General features: G+C 42.6%; 1 protein-coding gene and 1 long non-coding RNA gene across 3 annotated transcripts; one reads left to right on the forward strand and one right to left on the reverse strand.

Annotated features, from left to right (window-relative positions):
• Positions 1 to 19: 19 nt before the first annotated feature.
• On the forward strand, positions 20 to 17249 carry MCM8 (minichromosome maintenance 8 homologous recombination repair factor). Of its 2 annotated transcripts, XM_068675555.1 has the most exons (19): positions 20 to 531; positions 594 to 916; positions 1079 to 1153; positions 1642 to 1724; positions 1890 to 2039; positions 2784 to 2887; positions 4012 to 4210; positions 4711 to 4796; positions 6055 to 6206; positions 7281 to 7476; positions 7899 to 7929; positions 8239 to 8379; positions 11563 to 11704; positions 12323 to 12518; positions 12796 to 13009; positions 13938 to 14147; positions 14708 to 14784; positions 15253 to 15442; positions 16331 to 17249. In XM_068675555.1, exons 2-19 carry the CDS (start codon positions 754 to 756, stop codon positions 16421 to 16423), a joined length of 2502 nt encoding a protein of 833 aa, XP_068531656.1. In that variant the 5' UTR covers positions 20 to 531; positions 594 to 753; the 3' UTR covers positions 16424 to 17249. The 2 variants fall into 2 exon arrangements, with proteins under 2 accessions (XP_068531656.1, XP_068531655.1); XM_068675554.1 differs by having other exon boundaries at positions 20 to 916.
• LOC137853315 (uncharacterized) lies at positions 16896 to 18532 on the reverse strand. Its single transcript, XR_011094375.1, has 2 exons — positions 18370 to 18532; positions 16896 to 18137 (listed from the first exon to the last, which is right to left on the reverse strand). It is a non-coding gene; the product is annotated as an uncharacterized lncRNA (long non-coding RNA).
• Positions 18533 to 18563: the final 31 nt, after the last annotated feature.

An 18563-nucleotide genomic window follows, 5' to 3' on the forward strand; every position in this document is an offset into this window, starting at 1 on the left:
CCGGAAGTGGCGGTTGGGCGCCAAAGCGGGCGGGCTCCTGAGGGGAGCGGAGGCGGCGAGGGGTCGCTCCGTGAGGGCTGAGGGGGGCAGGCCGCGGGAGGGACCCCCCGGGGCTTGAAGGGTCCCCCCGGATCCTCCTGGGGTTCGGAGGGGAACCCGAAGACTTGGAAGGGGGACCCCAGGTCCTGCAAGTGGGACCCCAAGGACTTGAGGGAGGCCCCAGGGCCTCGAACTGGGGTCGCAAGGGGTGGAGGGGGGGATCTTAAGCCTTGAGCAGGTCCCTCAGGGCTTGGAAGGGGGCCTCCGGGGCTGGGAGGGGGATCCTCAATCTGACAAGGGGGACCCCAAGGCCTGGAGTGGGGACTTCGAACCTTGAGCAGGTCCCTCTAGGCTTGGGGGGGGACTCAGAGGCTTGGAAGGGGGATCCCGGGACTGGGAGAGGGACCCCAAATCCTATAAGTGGGGTCTTAAGGCCCCAAGGCCTCTAATGGTGGCCCCAAATCTTGAGTAGGTCCCTAAGGGCTTGGGAGGGTACCCCAAGGCTTGGAAGGGGGACCCCAAGTCCTATAAGTGGGGCCTTAAGGCCTGTGGAGGGACCCCAAGGCTTGAGGGGATCCCCCTGTGTTTTGGAGACGGACCCCAAGGCTTGGAGGATCTCCCCCTCCCCTCCCCTCAGGCTCTTGTCCCCAGTAGCAATAATTTGTAAATTTTCTGCCCGTTGTTACTGCCCTGAGCTGATGCCCCTACAGAAAAATGAGTGCAGATGTCAGGGGAAGGGGGGCTGCCCGGGGGAGAGGCTTCCAGGGGTGGCGAGGCGGATGGAGAGGTGGGTGGAGAGGAGGATGGCGAGGAGGATGGCGAGGACGAGGAGGACAAGGAGGACAAAAGGCAGATTGGAAGAGAATGCCCCAACCTGGTGAGCTGGCTCTTCCCTGTCTTCTGGGCAACCTCTTGTGGCCCGCTTGTGTGCTGGGCAATGGCACTGCTTGCCTTCTGCTGCTTTAAAGTTTCACTGACAATAAAATTTGCCAAGTCTTAGTGTCCACATTGTTCTAATCCCAATTTCCATCTCTTTCAGTAACATCTCGACTAGTTCAGTCAACATTGGACCAATTTATTCCATATAAGGGCTGGAAACTTTACTTTTCTGAAGGTATTTTTAGACCAAAATTACATACAGCAAATATCCTATTCCGTTTTCTCTGTAGTGGGTTATAAGTAGAGGGGATAAGTGGAAGAGAAAGCATTTGTGTCACGTTCTGGTGACACAGGTTTCGGTCTTGTAGCACGCTGTAATCTCTGGACTTCAAACATTGGAAAGAAATCTTAAGTAGTGTAAAATAGGATCTTTCTTAAATTGCTCAGTTAGGTACGTTATAGCGTGCGGTCTGTCAAAGGCTGGAATCTTTGTGTCTCTGTGGAGCTTTTCCTGCCCCTGTGTGCTTGACCTCGGTCATCCTACAGACAGCTCTCTTATAACACACCTTGTAACAAGACGTTACTGCGGGACTGTAGAGATCAGTCATCTTCCTCAGTTCTGGAACGCAGAAAAAGAAGGGAACAAAAATTGCTGTTTTCTGTATTTTGTGAAATTGAAATAATTCTTTCTGTCAATTATTAACGTAGCATGTTTCTGATTAGCTTATGCTGACAAGTCTCCTTTTGTCCTGAAGACTCAAGCCTTTGAAAAATTTTTCATGCAACGCATTGACCTTTATGATAAGGTAAAATATGTCTGTTTATATACATTGTTGATGCAGTGACTTTAGATAATTATATTTTCTCTATCAAAGATAATCTACATCACAGATGTGAAATGTTTATGACATGATTTGGATGTATTGTGTTTATATTTTGAAGTGTATCTGATAACTTTAAATGTTTTGCAGGATGAAATAGAAAGAAAAGGAAGTATCCTAGTGGATTATAAGGACCTGATAGAAGATAAAGAATTAACTAAATCAATACCAAATGTATCTGCTGAGTTACGGGATATGCCTCAGAAAACATTGCAGTGTATGGGTCTAGCAATTCACCAGGTAAATGTGAAGCTCTAATATGTGAGCACACCCCTCATAATGAAAAGAATCTGGGGGACTTTAAGGCAATTATGATATAAAAACAAATTTCTATATTTTCTATATATTTTCTATATTTTCTATATTTTTTTTCTGTCTTACGGAAATCTTTTGTTCAATCAAAACTCAATAACTTCCATCTCTACACTATTTCTGTATGGTCTGCAAAATCCTGATCTGAAAATTCGTTGGTTTTAGTGTCTTTTGCTTAGTCGTAGTCAAAGCAGTTGGCTAAAACTAAATGTAGTTGTAACAGATACGTCAGTGACTTCTAATTCCTGTTTTTATCAATGGGCTGTGAGTTACTTGTGCTAGTTATCTGACCTCACACAGAAGAGCCATGCCTGATGGGTGAGTGATGAGCGGGTGCAAGAATTCCTGGCTCTGTTCAGGGTCTTTTAAAGGAGCATTTCACTGCTTGTTGAAAGGCAAATTCTCAGGTGCTTTTGTTCTTGTCAAACAAAGCTCCATGCATTGACCAGCATTGAAGACTATTGTAAACACTCATTTTATAATTCAAGAAACACAATCTTAAATTCCTTTTAAAACAAATCTTAGAACTGTTCAGGAGCAGGAAAATGCTGTTTAGTGGGGGTTGCTGGACAGCAGAGAGCTCTTCAGACTTCAACGGGTCTGACAGTAACCGAACGGTAGCCAGTTGAACCCGTGTTGTAAGGAATATGAAGTTTATGCTCTTCTGTCTAGGTGCTAACAAAGGACCTTGAAAGGCATGCTGCGGAGCTGCAGGTGCAGGAAGGATTGCCGCTTGATGGAGAAGCTGTAATAAATGTGCCTCTCATTCATGCCAGGTAATAGGTGTTGAGTGTTTTGTTTTCAGGAAGAGCCTTTTGCCTCTTCTGTAGTGATCATCAGTGTCCATGCATGGTGCTAAAGGCTTATTTAATAGAGAGACTTGACCCTGTGAAGATATTTCCAGAAGAACAGTCTACGTTTTTACCTTTGCAATGACAGAAGCTAAGCTGTCCTGGGGAAGGCAAAGGCAAAAAGAAACCTGCTTGTAAGCTGAAGAAACAGTTTATACATAGAGAAGTAACTTACAAGTAGAGCAACTATTCTGTGAAACACGTGTTCATTAAAAACAGCAATATAGTTACATTTCTGATGTTGACTAGAGAAATTAGGAAAGGATTCAAAAGAATCTAGCCTTTTGGTAGTAAAAGGCTCGCCTTCAAAAAGGAGTTGATTTGGTGTGTACCTAAACTACAGTGGGCGATATTTATTATTGCCTGTATTTTGACAGTGGTAGAGGAAGATTTGTTGTTTCATTTTAGCTTACATCTATTAAGGGGTTACTGATAGGAAGCTTCCAGAATGTTTCTAATTATTTAACCTTTTACTTGAAATGAAGGAATTGAAACTACACTAATTTTTGAAAAAGCACATACATCCAAGAATCTTAACTGTTGTTATCACTGTGAAAATGTGACTTCTGTTGGTTTCCTAATGAAACACTTTCCTCTTCAGAAAATAGTCTCAGACCTTGGGATTCTGAGGGAGACGGGGGTATTAGCTCTATTTGAGTGTGATTTATTTTTTTTTTCTGCTGGTCCCAGCAGGTTTTGACACAGCAGGTCAAATTAATCGGGGAGTTTGCCAGACTCTGATATATTCTTAAGCTTTGTTGCTATAAAACTGCACCCTTTTAATTAGGTACTGAACTGTGTTTCGGAAAACCTGTAGATGAAAAAGGCATCTTTTGGAACACAGACATGAATCTTTGATTCTTTTGTCACAAGTCTAAACCCTGCTATTAACTGGGAATAATTCAAAGGCAGTTATACATGATTATTATTAAGTATTTTCTGTGATTTTGGTAGTCTTGGTTGTTTCCAGGTGTCACTATACAACCAAAATGTATAGCTGGCAGGGATTCAAAGTGCTGGTAGGGATTCAAATGCTAACTTCTGTGTAGGGTGTACAACTACGACCCTCTAACTCAGCTGAAAAACATCCGGGCCAACTGCTATGGGAAGTACATCGCCTTGCGGGGTACCGTTGTGCGCGTCAGCAACATTAAGCCTCTGTGCACAAAGCTCGCCTTCGTCTGTGGCACATGCGGAGATGTTCAGAGCGTTCCTCTGCCTGATGGAAAATACACGCTTCCAACGAAGGTAAGTTAGAATTGCCCGAGCTCATACTTCTCCCTCTTGCATTTCTGTGGGGATTTGGAAAACGGCAACACCAGTGGGCACTGAAGGATGAGAAAGGGTGGTGAAAGGGGAATTAGTTCTGATATTTAAAGCTAGCCTAAAAATGTGACACATTTAAAAAACAAAACCGGAAAAACTTACCATCCAGCTTTGAATTAGTGCATAACCTTGAAAAAAGTGTATACTACTGAAACAAAAGCAGTTTGGAGAAACTCCCATGAATCAGGGGATCATACAAATTACCTGTGTTTGCTCTAACTGAGCCAAGGATCAGCTGTCTGTGCTTGATAGCTCTTTGTTAATTATGTGTTAGTCTGTAGTATTAATTTAATGATTTTTTTCCTTAAATTGTGATAATCGATATTGTTGTCTTGCTTTTTTTCTGAAAAATAAAAAGGCATTTTAAAACTGCTATTAAAAAAGCAACAACTAAGAATGAATTAGAATTAATTTTTTTACAGTGCCTTGTACCTGAGTGCCGTGGTCGGTCATTCACACCCGACAGAAGCTCTCCTTTAACCACAACAGTGGACTGGCAGTCCATTAAGTAAGCATCTCTTCCCTCCTCTGTGTTAACAAACACAGTAGTCAAAAAGCAACAGGATAGCTCATTTTATGTTACATTGTGTCATTTTAATCTCCTTACTCTTTTGCAGTAAGCACTCTTCAAAGATTGTTACAAAGCAGTTGTTTTATCACAGAAATAGTGTACTTTGTATATGAACCCTGAACAATGTAATAGTTTCTTGGGAATTCCTCCTAACATGAGTTCTTTGAGAAATATTAAGTTTGTGCTCTTTGTAGACTTTCTACAATATTTTTAGTTACATCTAATATTTAATAATTCCTTTTAATGAACTGAAAGTCAGTTAGGAAAGCCCTGTTAAATTATTTGTCAGCTGTGACACTTGACTTGAACGAACTGAATGTTTCTTATCGTTTCCTTGGTTCTGCTGTACTGTGACCATGCTGCTCTTGTCCCATAATACATGTTCGGGAGAGTTTGCTCTGTGTTTTGCTCATCCTATTAGCTTACTGCAGGTAAGCAGTAAGCTTACCTGAACAGAAACAGAACTCTTACTGCTTTCCTCTGGTTGTGTTCAGATTCTGTAAGTTCATGTGCTCAGTGTCAAGTCTTATGCCAAATGTCATCCAGGTGTATTTTTTGAAGAACTTTCCGTAATAAGTGTTTTAGAACTCATTAAAAATAGTGCTGAAATTCTTGTGAGTAGCTGTAGAGGGTGCTGTTCATCACAGCTTAAGAGAAGCTTTATGCTAAGCTTCTAGGAAAATTTTCAGGACTCTATGCGCAGGGTCAAAATCTGAACCTTTTAAAGAACTTGTTAGCTGCTGGCCTGCAACTGCACAGAGCGCACTGCTGTTCTTGCTGTGGTCTGAGGAACTTCGTGGCATTTTCTAGGGTTAAAATGCCAATTAAGCATTCACTGGAGCTATCATGTCTGACCTCCTAACTTTGTAAATAAAGTCCATCTTATTTCACGTACCGTACATATTTCTACATGAACACACCAGTGCTAGAAAATCTGAAGTCCACATCAATTATTATTTCAGGAGTAGGTTGTTACTGTCTTTTGGGTTTTTAGTATGTTATATGCCCGTTTGCTTAAGTCTGAGTTGAAAAAGCCTGTTTCTCAAGTTCAGCACCACTGTTTCTAGTGTTGATCAGGACATTTCTGGTGCCCCCCTTCTCAGTGTATGCCATTCTCTCTATGCCAGAATCTGTAACACGTGGTGTTACCACATAACGTAACACATGGAATGAGCGCTTACCACGTGTGTTGCAGGGTACAGGAGCTCATGTCAGATGATCAGCGAGAAGCAGGCCGAATCCCTCGCACAATCGAATGTGAACTGGTTCAAGATCTGGTGGACAGCTGTGTGCCAGGAGATGTGGTCACAATTACAGGGATAGTTAAGGTGTCGAGCACTGAGGAAGGTAAAAGACACATCTTGGAATACTTTTTTGTGGTTTTTATTTTTTTTTTCTAGTGATTTCCCAACAGGATGAACAGCTGTCCTCTTTCATTTGAGCTCTCAAAGTTGTAAAAGCATTAAGTGTATTTAAGAAGTTCCCAAAGTTTCGTACCAAGGTGTCATTTTGAAAAGGCAATCTGCCTCGCTGCTCAAGGGGAGTGCTGTCTCAAATGTCCACTGATAGAGGGAGTTTGTCTTTTGCAACCCACTGGTCTATATTTAACTGTAGTCTTCAAGTTCCAGTCCTGACATGTGGTGTTTTATGGTGAGTCAGCTGATAGTGAAGCCTTCTCTGAACTGCTCACATGGCAAGGGGGGCATCCTTATTTCCTGAAGTCTCATCTAGGCTCATCATTTGTTTAATCTTTTTGCTTCAATGCCTCCTTCAAGTTACAGAAAAGCCATCATACAACTGTGAAGGCATATTACCTTTTTCAGTATAGTTCTCCCTAGAGAAATCTTAGAATTGTTGTTTTCCCCAAAAACGAAGAAGCATGTTGTGCGTAGCTGTAATAGAATGAACATGCTGTAGGGAACTGCAGTTGGGATTTACTGTGAGCCTACATTCACTGCTCAGTTATCATTCTCTAGAGCATACAGAAAACCTTTAATTATTAAGGTATACATGTATGTTCAATTGTCCTGCACTCTGTAAATATTTTTTTCTGTAAATACTGAGTGGGAAAATCTTGTGTATGATCTTTTACTTGCCTAGAGTAATATAATTTAAAATTCCTGGAAGACTTCCCTTATGTTGGGAGAAAAATGCATAAACACACAGCATTTCCCCTCAAATCCAGTAAAATGTGTTATGGACCTAAATGCAAGGAACTTAAAGAACAAAGGTGGCTAGAAGCTTTTACTCACTCTGCATCAATTTTTGTAAAAAAGCAGGTGTCCAACTACTTAAATATGCAAAACAGAGGCTGTAGATATGTCTGCTAAATATTTCTGAATTGCCCTGTGCCGTTTGTAAATAACATCAGTATTGAAAATGCAAAACTTCTTCCTCAATGTCTATCAATCTTTCTAACAGCTTCTAAAAATAAGAACGACAAGTGTGTGTTCCTGCTGTACATTGAGGCGAATTCTGTCAGCAACAGTAAAGGACAAAAAATAAAGAACTTTGATGATGAGACTTTTCAGAGATCATTCATGGAGTTTTCGCTTAAGGACCTCTATGCTGTTCAAGAAATCCAAGCTGAGGAAAATCTCTTCAGGCTCATTGTGAAGTAAGTTGTGTGGCAGTGATTACTGGGTGTGAAAGACCCTCAGTTCAGATGGAGAAGTGCTTCTCTAGCTGGGCTGTCCCTCAGGTCCTGCCAGTGGAATCAAAGAACACAAAACTGCAGAATCTTTAGAAGGAGGCTTGTAGGTAGTTATTTGATAAAAATCACAACAGTGCAGTGACCACTAGGAAAACAGTCCTTTGCAGTTGTGCAAACTCAAAAGACTTTTCATGTTGCTTCAAGTATATCTGGTTATCTAAAATTTTTGAGAAATATGGTACTGTTTTTACATTTAAACTACATCAACAGCTAAGCAAAAATGTTGTACTTAGAAAAGTGTTCTGGGACGAGAGAGAGAACAAGTGATTATTTAGTAGTACCGTGAGATCTCTGTTCTGTATGTCACTGTATGCTTTGTTTTTCAGCTCCCTTTGTCCTGCCATCTATGGCCATGAGGTAAGCAGTTTGCCAGCTCTACTTTGCAACTTCAGGCTGAAATGTTTATGCCACAGTAAACTCCTACAGGATTTGTAAAGTTTCTCGGGTGTAGAGGGAAGGGGCAGGGGCTGTATTTATGGGTGACTCTTCAGTGTTGTTCCAGTGCGTGAACTAACAGTGAAGTGGCAGCCTTATACCTTTGCAACTTTTTTTTGGGATTTAAGCTCAGCCATCCAGAAGAGAGGGGTTACTACAAGCAGTTCTGGGGAGCTGTCAGTACTGATCACAATCACCGAATACTGACTATGTTGGTGTGTACTCCTACAGATTGTAAAGGCAGGCTTGGCCCTGGCATTGTTTGGAGGATGTCAGAAGTTTGTTGATGACAAGAACAGAATCCCGGTTCGAGGAGATCCACATGTTCTGGTCGTTGGAGATCCAGGATTAGGAAAAAGTCAAATGTTGCAAGTATGAGTTGATTTCTTACTACTGTATGATTGTATTCTTCAGTAATTCCTTGCTACCTTCTTTTGAGTGTTGTAGGGTAGCTGCACGAAGACCAAAAGGTTTCTTTGCAGGGCTGGAGATGTGTCTTCAAACAGCATGCCTCTGGTGTAGTGTATAGCACCCAAATGGATTTTCTGCAGTCCATTCTTTCCAGAGAATCGTCTAGTTAAAACATTTTCAAAGCAGAGATACTCAGTCAAGCCTGTGGACTTTAAAGTACTTCGTGTTGTTGCTGTCCTGCCCTTGCTAGCTCCTTTCACCAACTTCTCTTCTTGGTGAGGTGTCTCACTTTATTCATGTAGCTATCCCACTGTCATATAAAACAAGGGCATTTTTAGAACCACCATGCTGTTCACCTCCGGTGAGGCTTATTTCCCTCCTCTTATCCTATTTCTGTGTGGCTGGCCCAGATCTCTGCTCTTCAGGGAAGGAACCTGTTCCTATGCTTGCATCTCAGTCCTGGTGGGCATTTTTTTTGCATGACTGCAAAGCCAGTTAACAGCAGAATGTATCTTAAACGGAATGGTTTTAAAGTTCCACGTCTTTTCCTGTGGTTACTGTGAAGCAAAAGGGGGGGCAGAATTTTCCTAGACTTGCAGTATTCTCTACTTCATTAAAGAGACTCAGATTTTTTTAAACTTGAATGTGTCATGTTAAGATGTTGTCGCGTTAAAGGGGTGTAGCTGATTAACCGTTACGGGCCCGGTTGGATTCAGAGTACTGAACCAGTCGGACATTCACCAAAACTAGGGGTCCGTTCGGACATTCACCAAAAACGTATTAACCACCTGAGGGTCCGCTCAGACATTCACCAACAATGCATTAACCGTCTGGGGGTCTGGTTAGATTCAGAACACTGAACTATCACGGATAACCACCCTCACCCTAGTTGCATTAATGAGAGCTATCACAATGCAATCAAGTATGGTTTATTACAGCAACAGATAATCAGGTTCTTTTGGATTGCCGGTGATAGTGACTATCTGCAAAAGCAAGCTAGTATGCATGAAATACACAGGTGTTCTAGGTGCGGGTTCTAGGTGCGGGTTCTAGGTGCGGGTTCTAGGTGCGGGTTCTAGGTGCGGGTTCTAGGTGCGGGTTCTAGGTGCGGGTTCTAGGTGCGGGTTCTAGGTGCGGGTTCTAGGTGCGGGTTCTAGGTGCGGGTTCTAGGTGCGGGTTCTAGGTGCGGGTTCTAGGTGCGGGTTCTAGGTGCGGGTTCTAGGTGCGGGTTCTAGGTGCGGGTTCTAGGTGCGGGTTCTAGGTGCGGGTTCTAGGTGCGGGTTCTAGGTGCGGGTTCTAGGTGCGGGTTCTAGGTGTTCTAGGTGTTCTAGGTGTTCTAGGTGTTCTAGGTGTTCTAGGTGTTCTAGGTGTTCTAGGTGTTCTAGGTGTTCTAGGTGTTCTAGGTGTTCTAGGTGTTCTAGGTGTTCTAGGTGTTCTAGGTGTTCTAGGTGTTCTAGGTGCGCAGCCTAGAAATAAACGCGTTAAAAGGATCAAAGACTCTATAGAGATTTATAAGCAAATATTCAGATCTCACCCAAAGGCGTCCCAATGGGGGGGGAAGAGAGGCTCAGCCCGTCGACTGATCCCAGGAGTCAGGAGGTCCTAAGGATGTTGTATGTCCTTGGGATGGTATCTCCCCTGACGATGGTATCTTCCCTAACATCCCCTCTCTCTTGGGGCAATTTATATTATTTTCTATCTTTTAGGTGGAGCTTGAGTGGCTCTAGTCAAGCATATCTTAGTTATGATTGGTGTAAAGTTTTCCCGTCTCCGTTTAAAGTAATAGGCTCCGAGAAATTCAGAGCGCATGCTCAGTGAGGGGTGGTCGCACCTTGGAGGCGGGTAGCTTTTGGGATGGAGGTGTGTTTTGGTATTATAATGATATTATAATGAGCAAAAAGTACACTAGGGTACAGCATTTGTCAAAACATGACAGATCTTTGGCTCAGGGTGGCAAAAAGTGCAGCTTTGTGCACAAGAACAATCGAGGCCCCACCTGATTACAGAGCCTGGCCGTGGTGTCTCCACTCCACTCCACGCTCCGTGGTGTTCCTTAGAGCTAGCACACCAAGTTTCCCCAGCGCGATAGCATCTAAGGTTGGGAGCCTAGGGAATGCTCAGATAATGCAGTTATGCCCTACCCTGAAAGCCTCTTCAATGCTGTACCTTTTCCTTAAAAGTGTGAATGTTAGTTTTATATTCCTAGTTACTTCAGGCATTTACACCACAGATGTGCCTTGATATAATTTAACCAAAGTGACAGATGTATGTGCAAGCATCCTGATAAAATGATTTTTTTCACTAAATTGGGAATATCTGGTACATAATAAATGATTTTGGCTTTTTTCCCCCACATAATACTAAGTAATGCCATTAGCGTATTCCTCAGATAAGACCCTGAGACAAACCTCCTTTCTATCATCACTGCCACAGAAAAAAAAATCACAAGGACAAGAACAGAGCTGTGTAGGAACCAGTTTGTGGTGGGTTTTGCTGGTTTTGTTCTTGTCTTCTGTTTGTTTTTTAATTCAATTGTCAGTGCCTGTCACTTACCTGGTACTGAGCAAATATGCTTTGGGTGTTATCTTTTGAATAGAACAAGCACCAGTAACTGAATTTTTCCAGTAAATCTCTAATGATAACTGTTTTCTAAACAAACTTAACCGCAACATGCGTGTCTTTTGCCAGTCCTTTCAAAGCCCAAGCTGTTTTCTGGATACTAGGGGCATGGCAGAGATGAGGCCTCTCCTTCATCCCGTAGTTGTGGAAGAAATGATACTTCCCCCCACAACCAGCTTGTGTTAGCCAGCCAGATAAGCTGTTAGCCTAAATAAGCCCTGGGGCCTGAAAATACAGAAACTGTGTATCTGCAATTCTGTGATGGATTGGATGTTCCCAAGCATTTCCACACACGTTGGGTGCAGGTGTTGAGCCCCAAGTCCAAGTAGTTTTGATAACACAGTAGGTGTGGCTAAGTACAAATATTGAGACAAAAACTGTGTAGAAACATGTCTTTTGGGTTGCAAGGAGTTACAGCTTTACTGTTGGGCTATGTTAAATGGAAAGAAAGAGATTTGGTTTTGCTTTGTACTGTTTCTCTAGAGTAAGGCTTATGAGAAAAAAAGTGTTTTTTCTTAATTCCAGGCAGTGTGTAACGTTGCTCCTCGAGGTGTGTATGTTTGCGGTAATACTTCCACCAGCTCTGGCCTGACTGTTACACTGTCTAGAGATGGTGCTTCGGGAGATTTTGCCTTGGAAGCTGGGGCTTTAGTGCTTGGAGATCAAGGTAATGTTTGTAATGCCATAGGTTTCGTATGAACAAACATGGTGGTGGGAGGTGCTGCTGGGTCAGAAGTTGTTAACTACAGTGCTTGCATAATTGGGGATTAAAGATGTAAATCTGAAGTATGGTAGTGGCTTTCCCAATCTGGGAAGTTCTGAGCTTCTCCAGTGACTTCTACAGAAGTGGTTCCTGCTTTCTTAGGGCTTAGGATGTGTATAAAACTTCAGTTCTGCAATCTGCATACCAGTGTTATTTCATGTGGTGAAGAACTAGGATTTCCTTCGTGAGAAATCTCTGACTTAAGGGCAGCTACTGGAGTCTTATTGTTTTTGAAAAACAGCTTGCTTATGAGGTTGGCCATTTATTTCTGCTTTTACAAACAGCTTGTTTTGGCATCTTAATAAGTAGCCAAGACACTGCCTCTGCAAGCCAAGCCAGCTTTGTAATGATTCAGCTGCAGCAGCTTGGAATGGAAACAGACCTTGCTGAAATGGAGGCTTGGTCCAAGATCTGCAGTACCCAGACTCTGAGTGGAGTTCTGATGTTGCACTGGATTGTGGCATACACTTGTCCCTTAGTTAATGTGTTTCCTAATAAGCCTTTACCCTGTTTTGTTTCCAGGTATTTGTGGAATAGATGAATTTGATAAGATGGGAAGCCAACACCAGGCTCTGCTGGAAGCCATGGAACAGCAAAGTATCAGCCTTGCCAAAGCTGGCATTGTTTGTAGCTTACCAGCCAGGACATCTATCATTGCTGCAGCAAACCCCGTTGGAGGGCATTATAACAAAGCCAAAACGGTGTCTGAGAACTTAAAGTGAGCACTTTCTGAAATGCTGCTTATATGATCCAAATTCGGGAGCAGGTGCTTCAGACAGTCTTGCAGTTGGGTTTAATTGACTTCTAGTTTCCTTGAGCTTGAACACAAGCTTGTTGTAATAAGTTTTCATGTTGTTTTAGGAGAGAAATTGCTGTTTTGCTTTGTCCTGAATGAAAAGGACACAATTCTCTAAATATTTTTGAAGCAGAGCAGGGTTGCTGTTGTTTTTCTACATTAATACAAGGATTGTGTGGTTTTCTTGTCTTTACTCTAGAATGGGGAGTGCTTTGCTGTCAAGATTTGATTTGGTTTTCATTTTGCTGGACACCCCAAATGAAGATCATGATCATTTGCTGTCCGAGCACGTGATGGCTATCCGAGCTGGAAAGCAGGCAGCGTGCAGCAGCGCCGTTGTGAGTCGTGCCAGCCTGCAGGATCGCTCTGTTCTTGAAGTTGTTTCTGATCGGCCACTGCTTGAAAGGCTTAAGGTAGGACTTGTCCTGTGACCGTTGCAGTGCCTGTTTCTGTGATGCTCCTTGCAGTGGGACCTGGCAACCTCAACCTGCTAGACGTCTTCCGTCTCCTACTCCCATTCTTCTCATCACAACTGGCTCTGAATTCAAGAAGTATTAAGACCCAGCCACCAGTTTCTGCAAATAGCTATTTATTTATTGTAGCTACCATTATCCACCATGCTGGAGTTGCTAAAATTGTGCCAATTCATATGGAAAGAGTTTAACAGCTGAGTTGCTTTTTTCCTTCTGTTTGTTCTTATTTGGGGTAGAGGGAAGGTATTTTGTGTGAAATCGAATTTGCTGTATTAGATTTCAGTAAGGAGCTACAGAACTAGATTGGGTGTAATAATTTTACATCACGTGCTGTGAAATACTGAATCTCAGTAAAGCAGTGTAAGTGCTTGGACAAGTACTTGGACATCTGCAGACTGAGATAGATTGAGGAATTTGGGAAGGAACTGATATTTTGTTACTAAATTTCAGTGGTTAGTTTCAGGGCTGATATTGCTAAATGCCAGGTCTCCGAGAAATAGACCCCTCTGGGAGCTAAACCCTTGCGCTCTGGGAAATGTGAAGGCTTATACTTCTATAGAGGTGTATACTGCAACAATTGGGAAATTGTATTTTCCCTTTCTGAGAGAATTCTTGACATAGCTAGGTGACCTTTGACACTAACAAATGGAAATTAATAGCTGCTGCTCCTTGTTCTGAAATGGCATTGTCTTAACACGGTGTAGGGACTTTAAAGGAACACAGCTCACGTGTGGCACCATGTTCAGAGCTTCATGAAGATTTCATCAGATAAAGCCTAGATGATGAAATTTTTATGTTAAAACTTGTATGTTATAGGATTCTGACAGAAAATCCAAAAATCTAAGACTTCTGTTTGTAATTGGGTTAGATTTCACCAGGAGAAAACTTCGATGCCATTCCACATCAGCTGCTGAGGAAGTACGTCGGATACGCTCGGCAGTACGTTCACCCAAAGCTATCTCCAGAAGCTGCTCAGGTCCTCCAGGAATTCTACCTTGAGCTTCGGAAGCAGAACCAAGGAGCAGACAGCACGCCAATCACCACAAGGCAGCTGGAGTCACTGATTCGACTTACTGAGGTAAATTCAAGCTGTGGTACTTAAGGGTTGAAAGCAAAAAGATTATTCCTAAACTGATACTGATATCCCATATTTTCTCACAGCTTTTTTTTAAGATATAAGAGACTTACAAATGCTTAAGAGCTACTGTTGTTTAAAGCCTCTTAAGAGGTAAAGCACCCTTAAGGGGGTAGAAATAAAACCTATCATGCTCCTCTAAAAGGAGGGCAAGTAGGTGCAGGCAAGGACAAGCTGCTGCCCATCTTGAACTCAGACTGTTCCTGCTTTTCATAACACCATGCCTTAATAACGTTATTTGTGTTATTGTGCTGCTTCCCAAGAATGTGCTCTTAAAAAGCAAATAAACTCTAACCTGGTGATAATGTGTGTTTGAAGAATGTGACATTGAAATGCTGTAAAAAGTAAGGGGCTTGTCATTTGAATCCTATAGGCTCAGGCTCCATCTCTGTGCTCCCAAGTCTTGTGCTTGTATCATTGTGTGCATGGGGCAGGGCTGTAGCCTTTCTTCACATCAGGTATAGTACCTTAAATATACCTTTCTGTGTTGTTTTTGTTTTAAGGCACGATCAAGGCTGGAATTAAGAGAGAAATGTACCAAGGAAGATGCTGAGGATGTAATAGAAATAATGAAATACAGGTAATACACGGTGCTTTAAAAATCATCTTGGTGTTATTGAAAGACTTTTTTTTTTTTAATACTGACAGGCAAACACAGTGAAGAAAAGACTTTACTGAGTTTAGGCCCATGGTACTAATGTTCAGAGCTGTGAACACTTGTTTAAAAATCGACAGCAGCCCAAAGTTGAATGCTATCACTTCAACTTCTGAGCTGTGTCACCAAAGCAGTCAGGAATATCAGTGCACAGTAATTTAGAGATGAGGTGCTGCCAGAAATTTTTGTCTCCTGTGCTCACTGCCTATTGTTGCTGTTGAACAACTTAAGTTTAAAAGTGATTTGGGCAGATGCTTAATCTACGTTCCCTATAATCTACGTTCCCTAGATAGGAAGTCATCCCCTAGGAATAAAAGCATCTCAAGCAGTTATGTTTCAGGAAGGAACTTCATGCATTTTTACTCTTACTTCCCATTCATATGTTTATTTTAGCATGCTGGGAACCTACTCGGATGAGTTTGGGAAACTGGACTTTGAACGTTCCCAGCACGGGTCTGGGATGAGCAATCGGTCCCAAGCAAAGAGATTTATTTCTGCCCTCAACAGCATTGCGGAAAGAACTTACAACAACCTCTTTGAATTGCAACAGCTTCGGCAGATTGCTAAGGAGCTACAGATAAGAGTAAGTATGGAAATCAAGCATCTCTTCAAAAAGAGCAGCCAAAATTATTTCTTGTGTATTTATTTATTTAGACCGTTGTGGTGTCTGTTCTATTTGTGAGCAGTGAGGTTTCTGCTTGGCCTTCACTGGCCCTGATGTGCCCTTTGGGTTTTTGGTTCTGCTTCAGGCATCCGAATGCTGTAACTTGGTAGGAACATCATGTAGGATGTGTGGCCACAGATGTATTTTGTCCTGTAACAGGTTTATATGCTGTACTTGTGAGGGAGGCTTCAGCCAAACAAAAACATTGATAGTTAATTCTACTTCTTGTTTCATGGTCAAAAGCTTTAAATGCCAATGTAGAAGTTTTGAAATTGGAGTGTTAAAGTGAGAAGTAGTGACCAGGAATTTCTTTGTATGGAACTTTTTGTGGCCAGTAATGCTGTTCTTCTCTTACGTGGTCGACCTACCCTGGTCTGCTGGGGAAGATGACTTCAGTTCCAAACTTGTCCACATGTGGGCTGTACATAGGAGATTTGGTGTGATCCCTGTCTGACTGAATGTTATTGCCCTCAGGATGCGTTATTGCCCACTCCTCTCAAATGAACATTCATTTAGCAACTAGTTACTTGTAGCTAATTGAATTAATTCTAATTTTGCCTTCCTACAATATTTTTTTGCCCATTCAGTGTTCTAGACATGGAATAAATACTTGGAAATCAATGAGAACTGTAGAAATTGTACTTGTATTTTCCGTTTGTTTCAGAACTTGGATAAATACATACATTACTCTGCATAGTTCACTAAGTAATGTGTAAATACTGCAATTCTTTTAAATTGTTGATGTTGCTTTGTACCAGATAAAATGTAATACTTTCAGCCTGATATTTCTTTGTCTTTTTTCGCCAGGTATTTGATTTTGAAAGTTTTATTCAATCCCTAAATGATCAGGGTTATCTTTTGAAAAAAGGCTTGAGAGTTTATCAGCTTCAGACTATGTGAAGAGACACACAGTGTGTCTCTGAACTTTGAGACACAACTAAAATATCTGGAATGGGCTGATGGACACAGCAATAAAGCATCCTGAATTGCAGCCTACCGGAGAAGCTGATGCACCGTTGCTTACTTCAGGTGCAAGATTCTTTGGGAACTGGTAATGCCAGCAGGCTTGGCTCAAGCTGTCATGGGATGAACTGTGGTGTGATACTGCTGCTGGACTCACCGTGTAGGTGTAGCTCTGCTAGCCCAGATGATCACAGTAACAAATGTTGCTTCTGAACTTAGTGATGTTCTACCCACACGTTTTAAAAAAAGCAATCTTTCATGAGAAAAAAATGTCAGTTGTGTTTTTAGCACTGTAGATCGTCTGAGGAATTTAATACGTAGAAAAGTTTCCCAAAATTTGGGAACCATCATGTTGAGCCAGTGCAGCTTTATAGCGGTAAAAGGTGATACCTTATTGAAACTGATTTGGTTTTCTGATTTGTAAGCCTGTATTTATTGGTCTTCGAGATTTTATTTGCAGTGCAAGTCTAATTTAAGGTCTCCTTACGGTATTTAATGTGTAAAACAGGAATTGAATTTTTATTTTTTCATTAAACTTCTACGTTGATAAATTTGTTTAAATTTATTGAGTTATTTATTCAAGAGCTATAGTAACAGTGAACAGTGGTGTGCGTATTAACAGTTATTTCATAACGCATTCATGTTACACATGTTGTATCTGTTTAACTCTGTTCCTGCCACAGCAGGATGTCTGTTCCACGAAGTGCTCTGTACAATTATATCACGATCATGGTCTACTCCAATAAAAGGGCAGATTCTTGAATTTTTTTTTTAAATATTTACACAAAGCTGAACCAGTGTGTGGCTGAAGCTTCTGTTTTCTCCCCTCCTCTTTCTAAGATGTTTAAATACATAAAGATGTTTATGAAAGTAGTCTTCACAATTTCACCTTTTCGAGTAAGTGACTTTTCTTGAACTTTGTGCAATACAACCTAGGGCAGGGGGCTATGAGAGACAAAACACGGAATGGGGATTTCAGAGTCAGGGTTCTGCCTCACCTAGCCTTGCTCTCAGGAGTTCCGCTTGTCCTGTCTTTCAGCACTAGTGGGAAGTTTGACTCCCTCTTCTTTGTTCCCTCAATCTGCTATAGATACACACTAAGATTCTCCCCCATAACCTTCTTTTCCAGGCTCAGCAGTTCCAGTCCTCCGTCCCTATATTATCACATAAGCTCCACTCCTTTCATCATCTTTGCAGGGACTCTTTCCTATCCATTCCTCTCAGACAGGGGAGCCCACACCTGGATGTAAGGAGGATTTTTACCTCTCCCTGCTCCAGTAAACTTGCTTAACCCAGCCCCTGATGCTCTGTTGTCTCATGGTGAGCTTGATCCTTCACTGCTGAGGTGCTTCCAGGTGATCAGCCCCAGCCTGTACTGCTGCCTGGGCTTGTTCCCTCCCAGTTGCAGGACTTTATGTTTTTTTGCTCAGCTTCATCAGGGTTCTGTCAGCCCTACTCCACCTTGCTGGGGTCCTTCTGCATGGCAGTGTAGCCATTCCGTGTCATCTCCACATCTGGAAGGTGTTCACAGGTCTAGCTCCACATCATCTACCTTCACTCACTGAGGGGTGCCTCCACCTTGGTGTGCCAGAAGCAGGACGTAATCGAGGTCAGAGAGCAAGCAAACTGCATTTCTCACCTGTCTTTCACCCTGGGGGCAATAAGAGATTAGTAGCTTACTCTGACAGGTTCCTGTTTTAGGGTTTTCAGTTCTTTTACCAGTTGCTGAATATTACAGGTAATCAAGGTGGGTGAGCACAGGGGGTCCTGCTCTAATTGGGGCTGAGCCGAGCCCAGCAACGAGTTAAAGCCCTTCTATGTAGGGAAGGGTGGCAGGGACAAGCACCTCACAAGAGCTAACAAAGTAAACTTTCCTTCGTTACCTTAGAGCCAAAGCAAACCCGGCTGGGAGCCCTCCGAGCCCGCACCGAGCACCTCTCCCTATAAACCCCCCCCAAAAACCCCGGGGGGCTGCAGCAGGGCTCCCCCCTCATGGCCGCCCCCTCCCTCCCTCAGGTAGGGCGGCTCCCTGCTTGCCGTAAAGCGGCGGGGGCGGCCGCAAAGCGCCACCAAACCC

Source organism: Anas acuta, chromosome 3, assembly GCF_963932015.1.
Source record: "Anas acuta chromosome 3, bAnaAcu1.1, whole genome shotgun sequence".
NCBI classification, from domain to species: domain Eukaryota; kingdom Metazoa; phylum Chordata; class Aves; order Anseriformes; family Anatidae; genus Anas; species Anas acuta.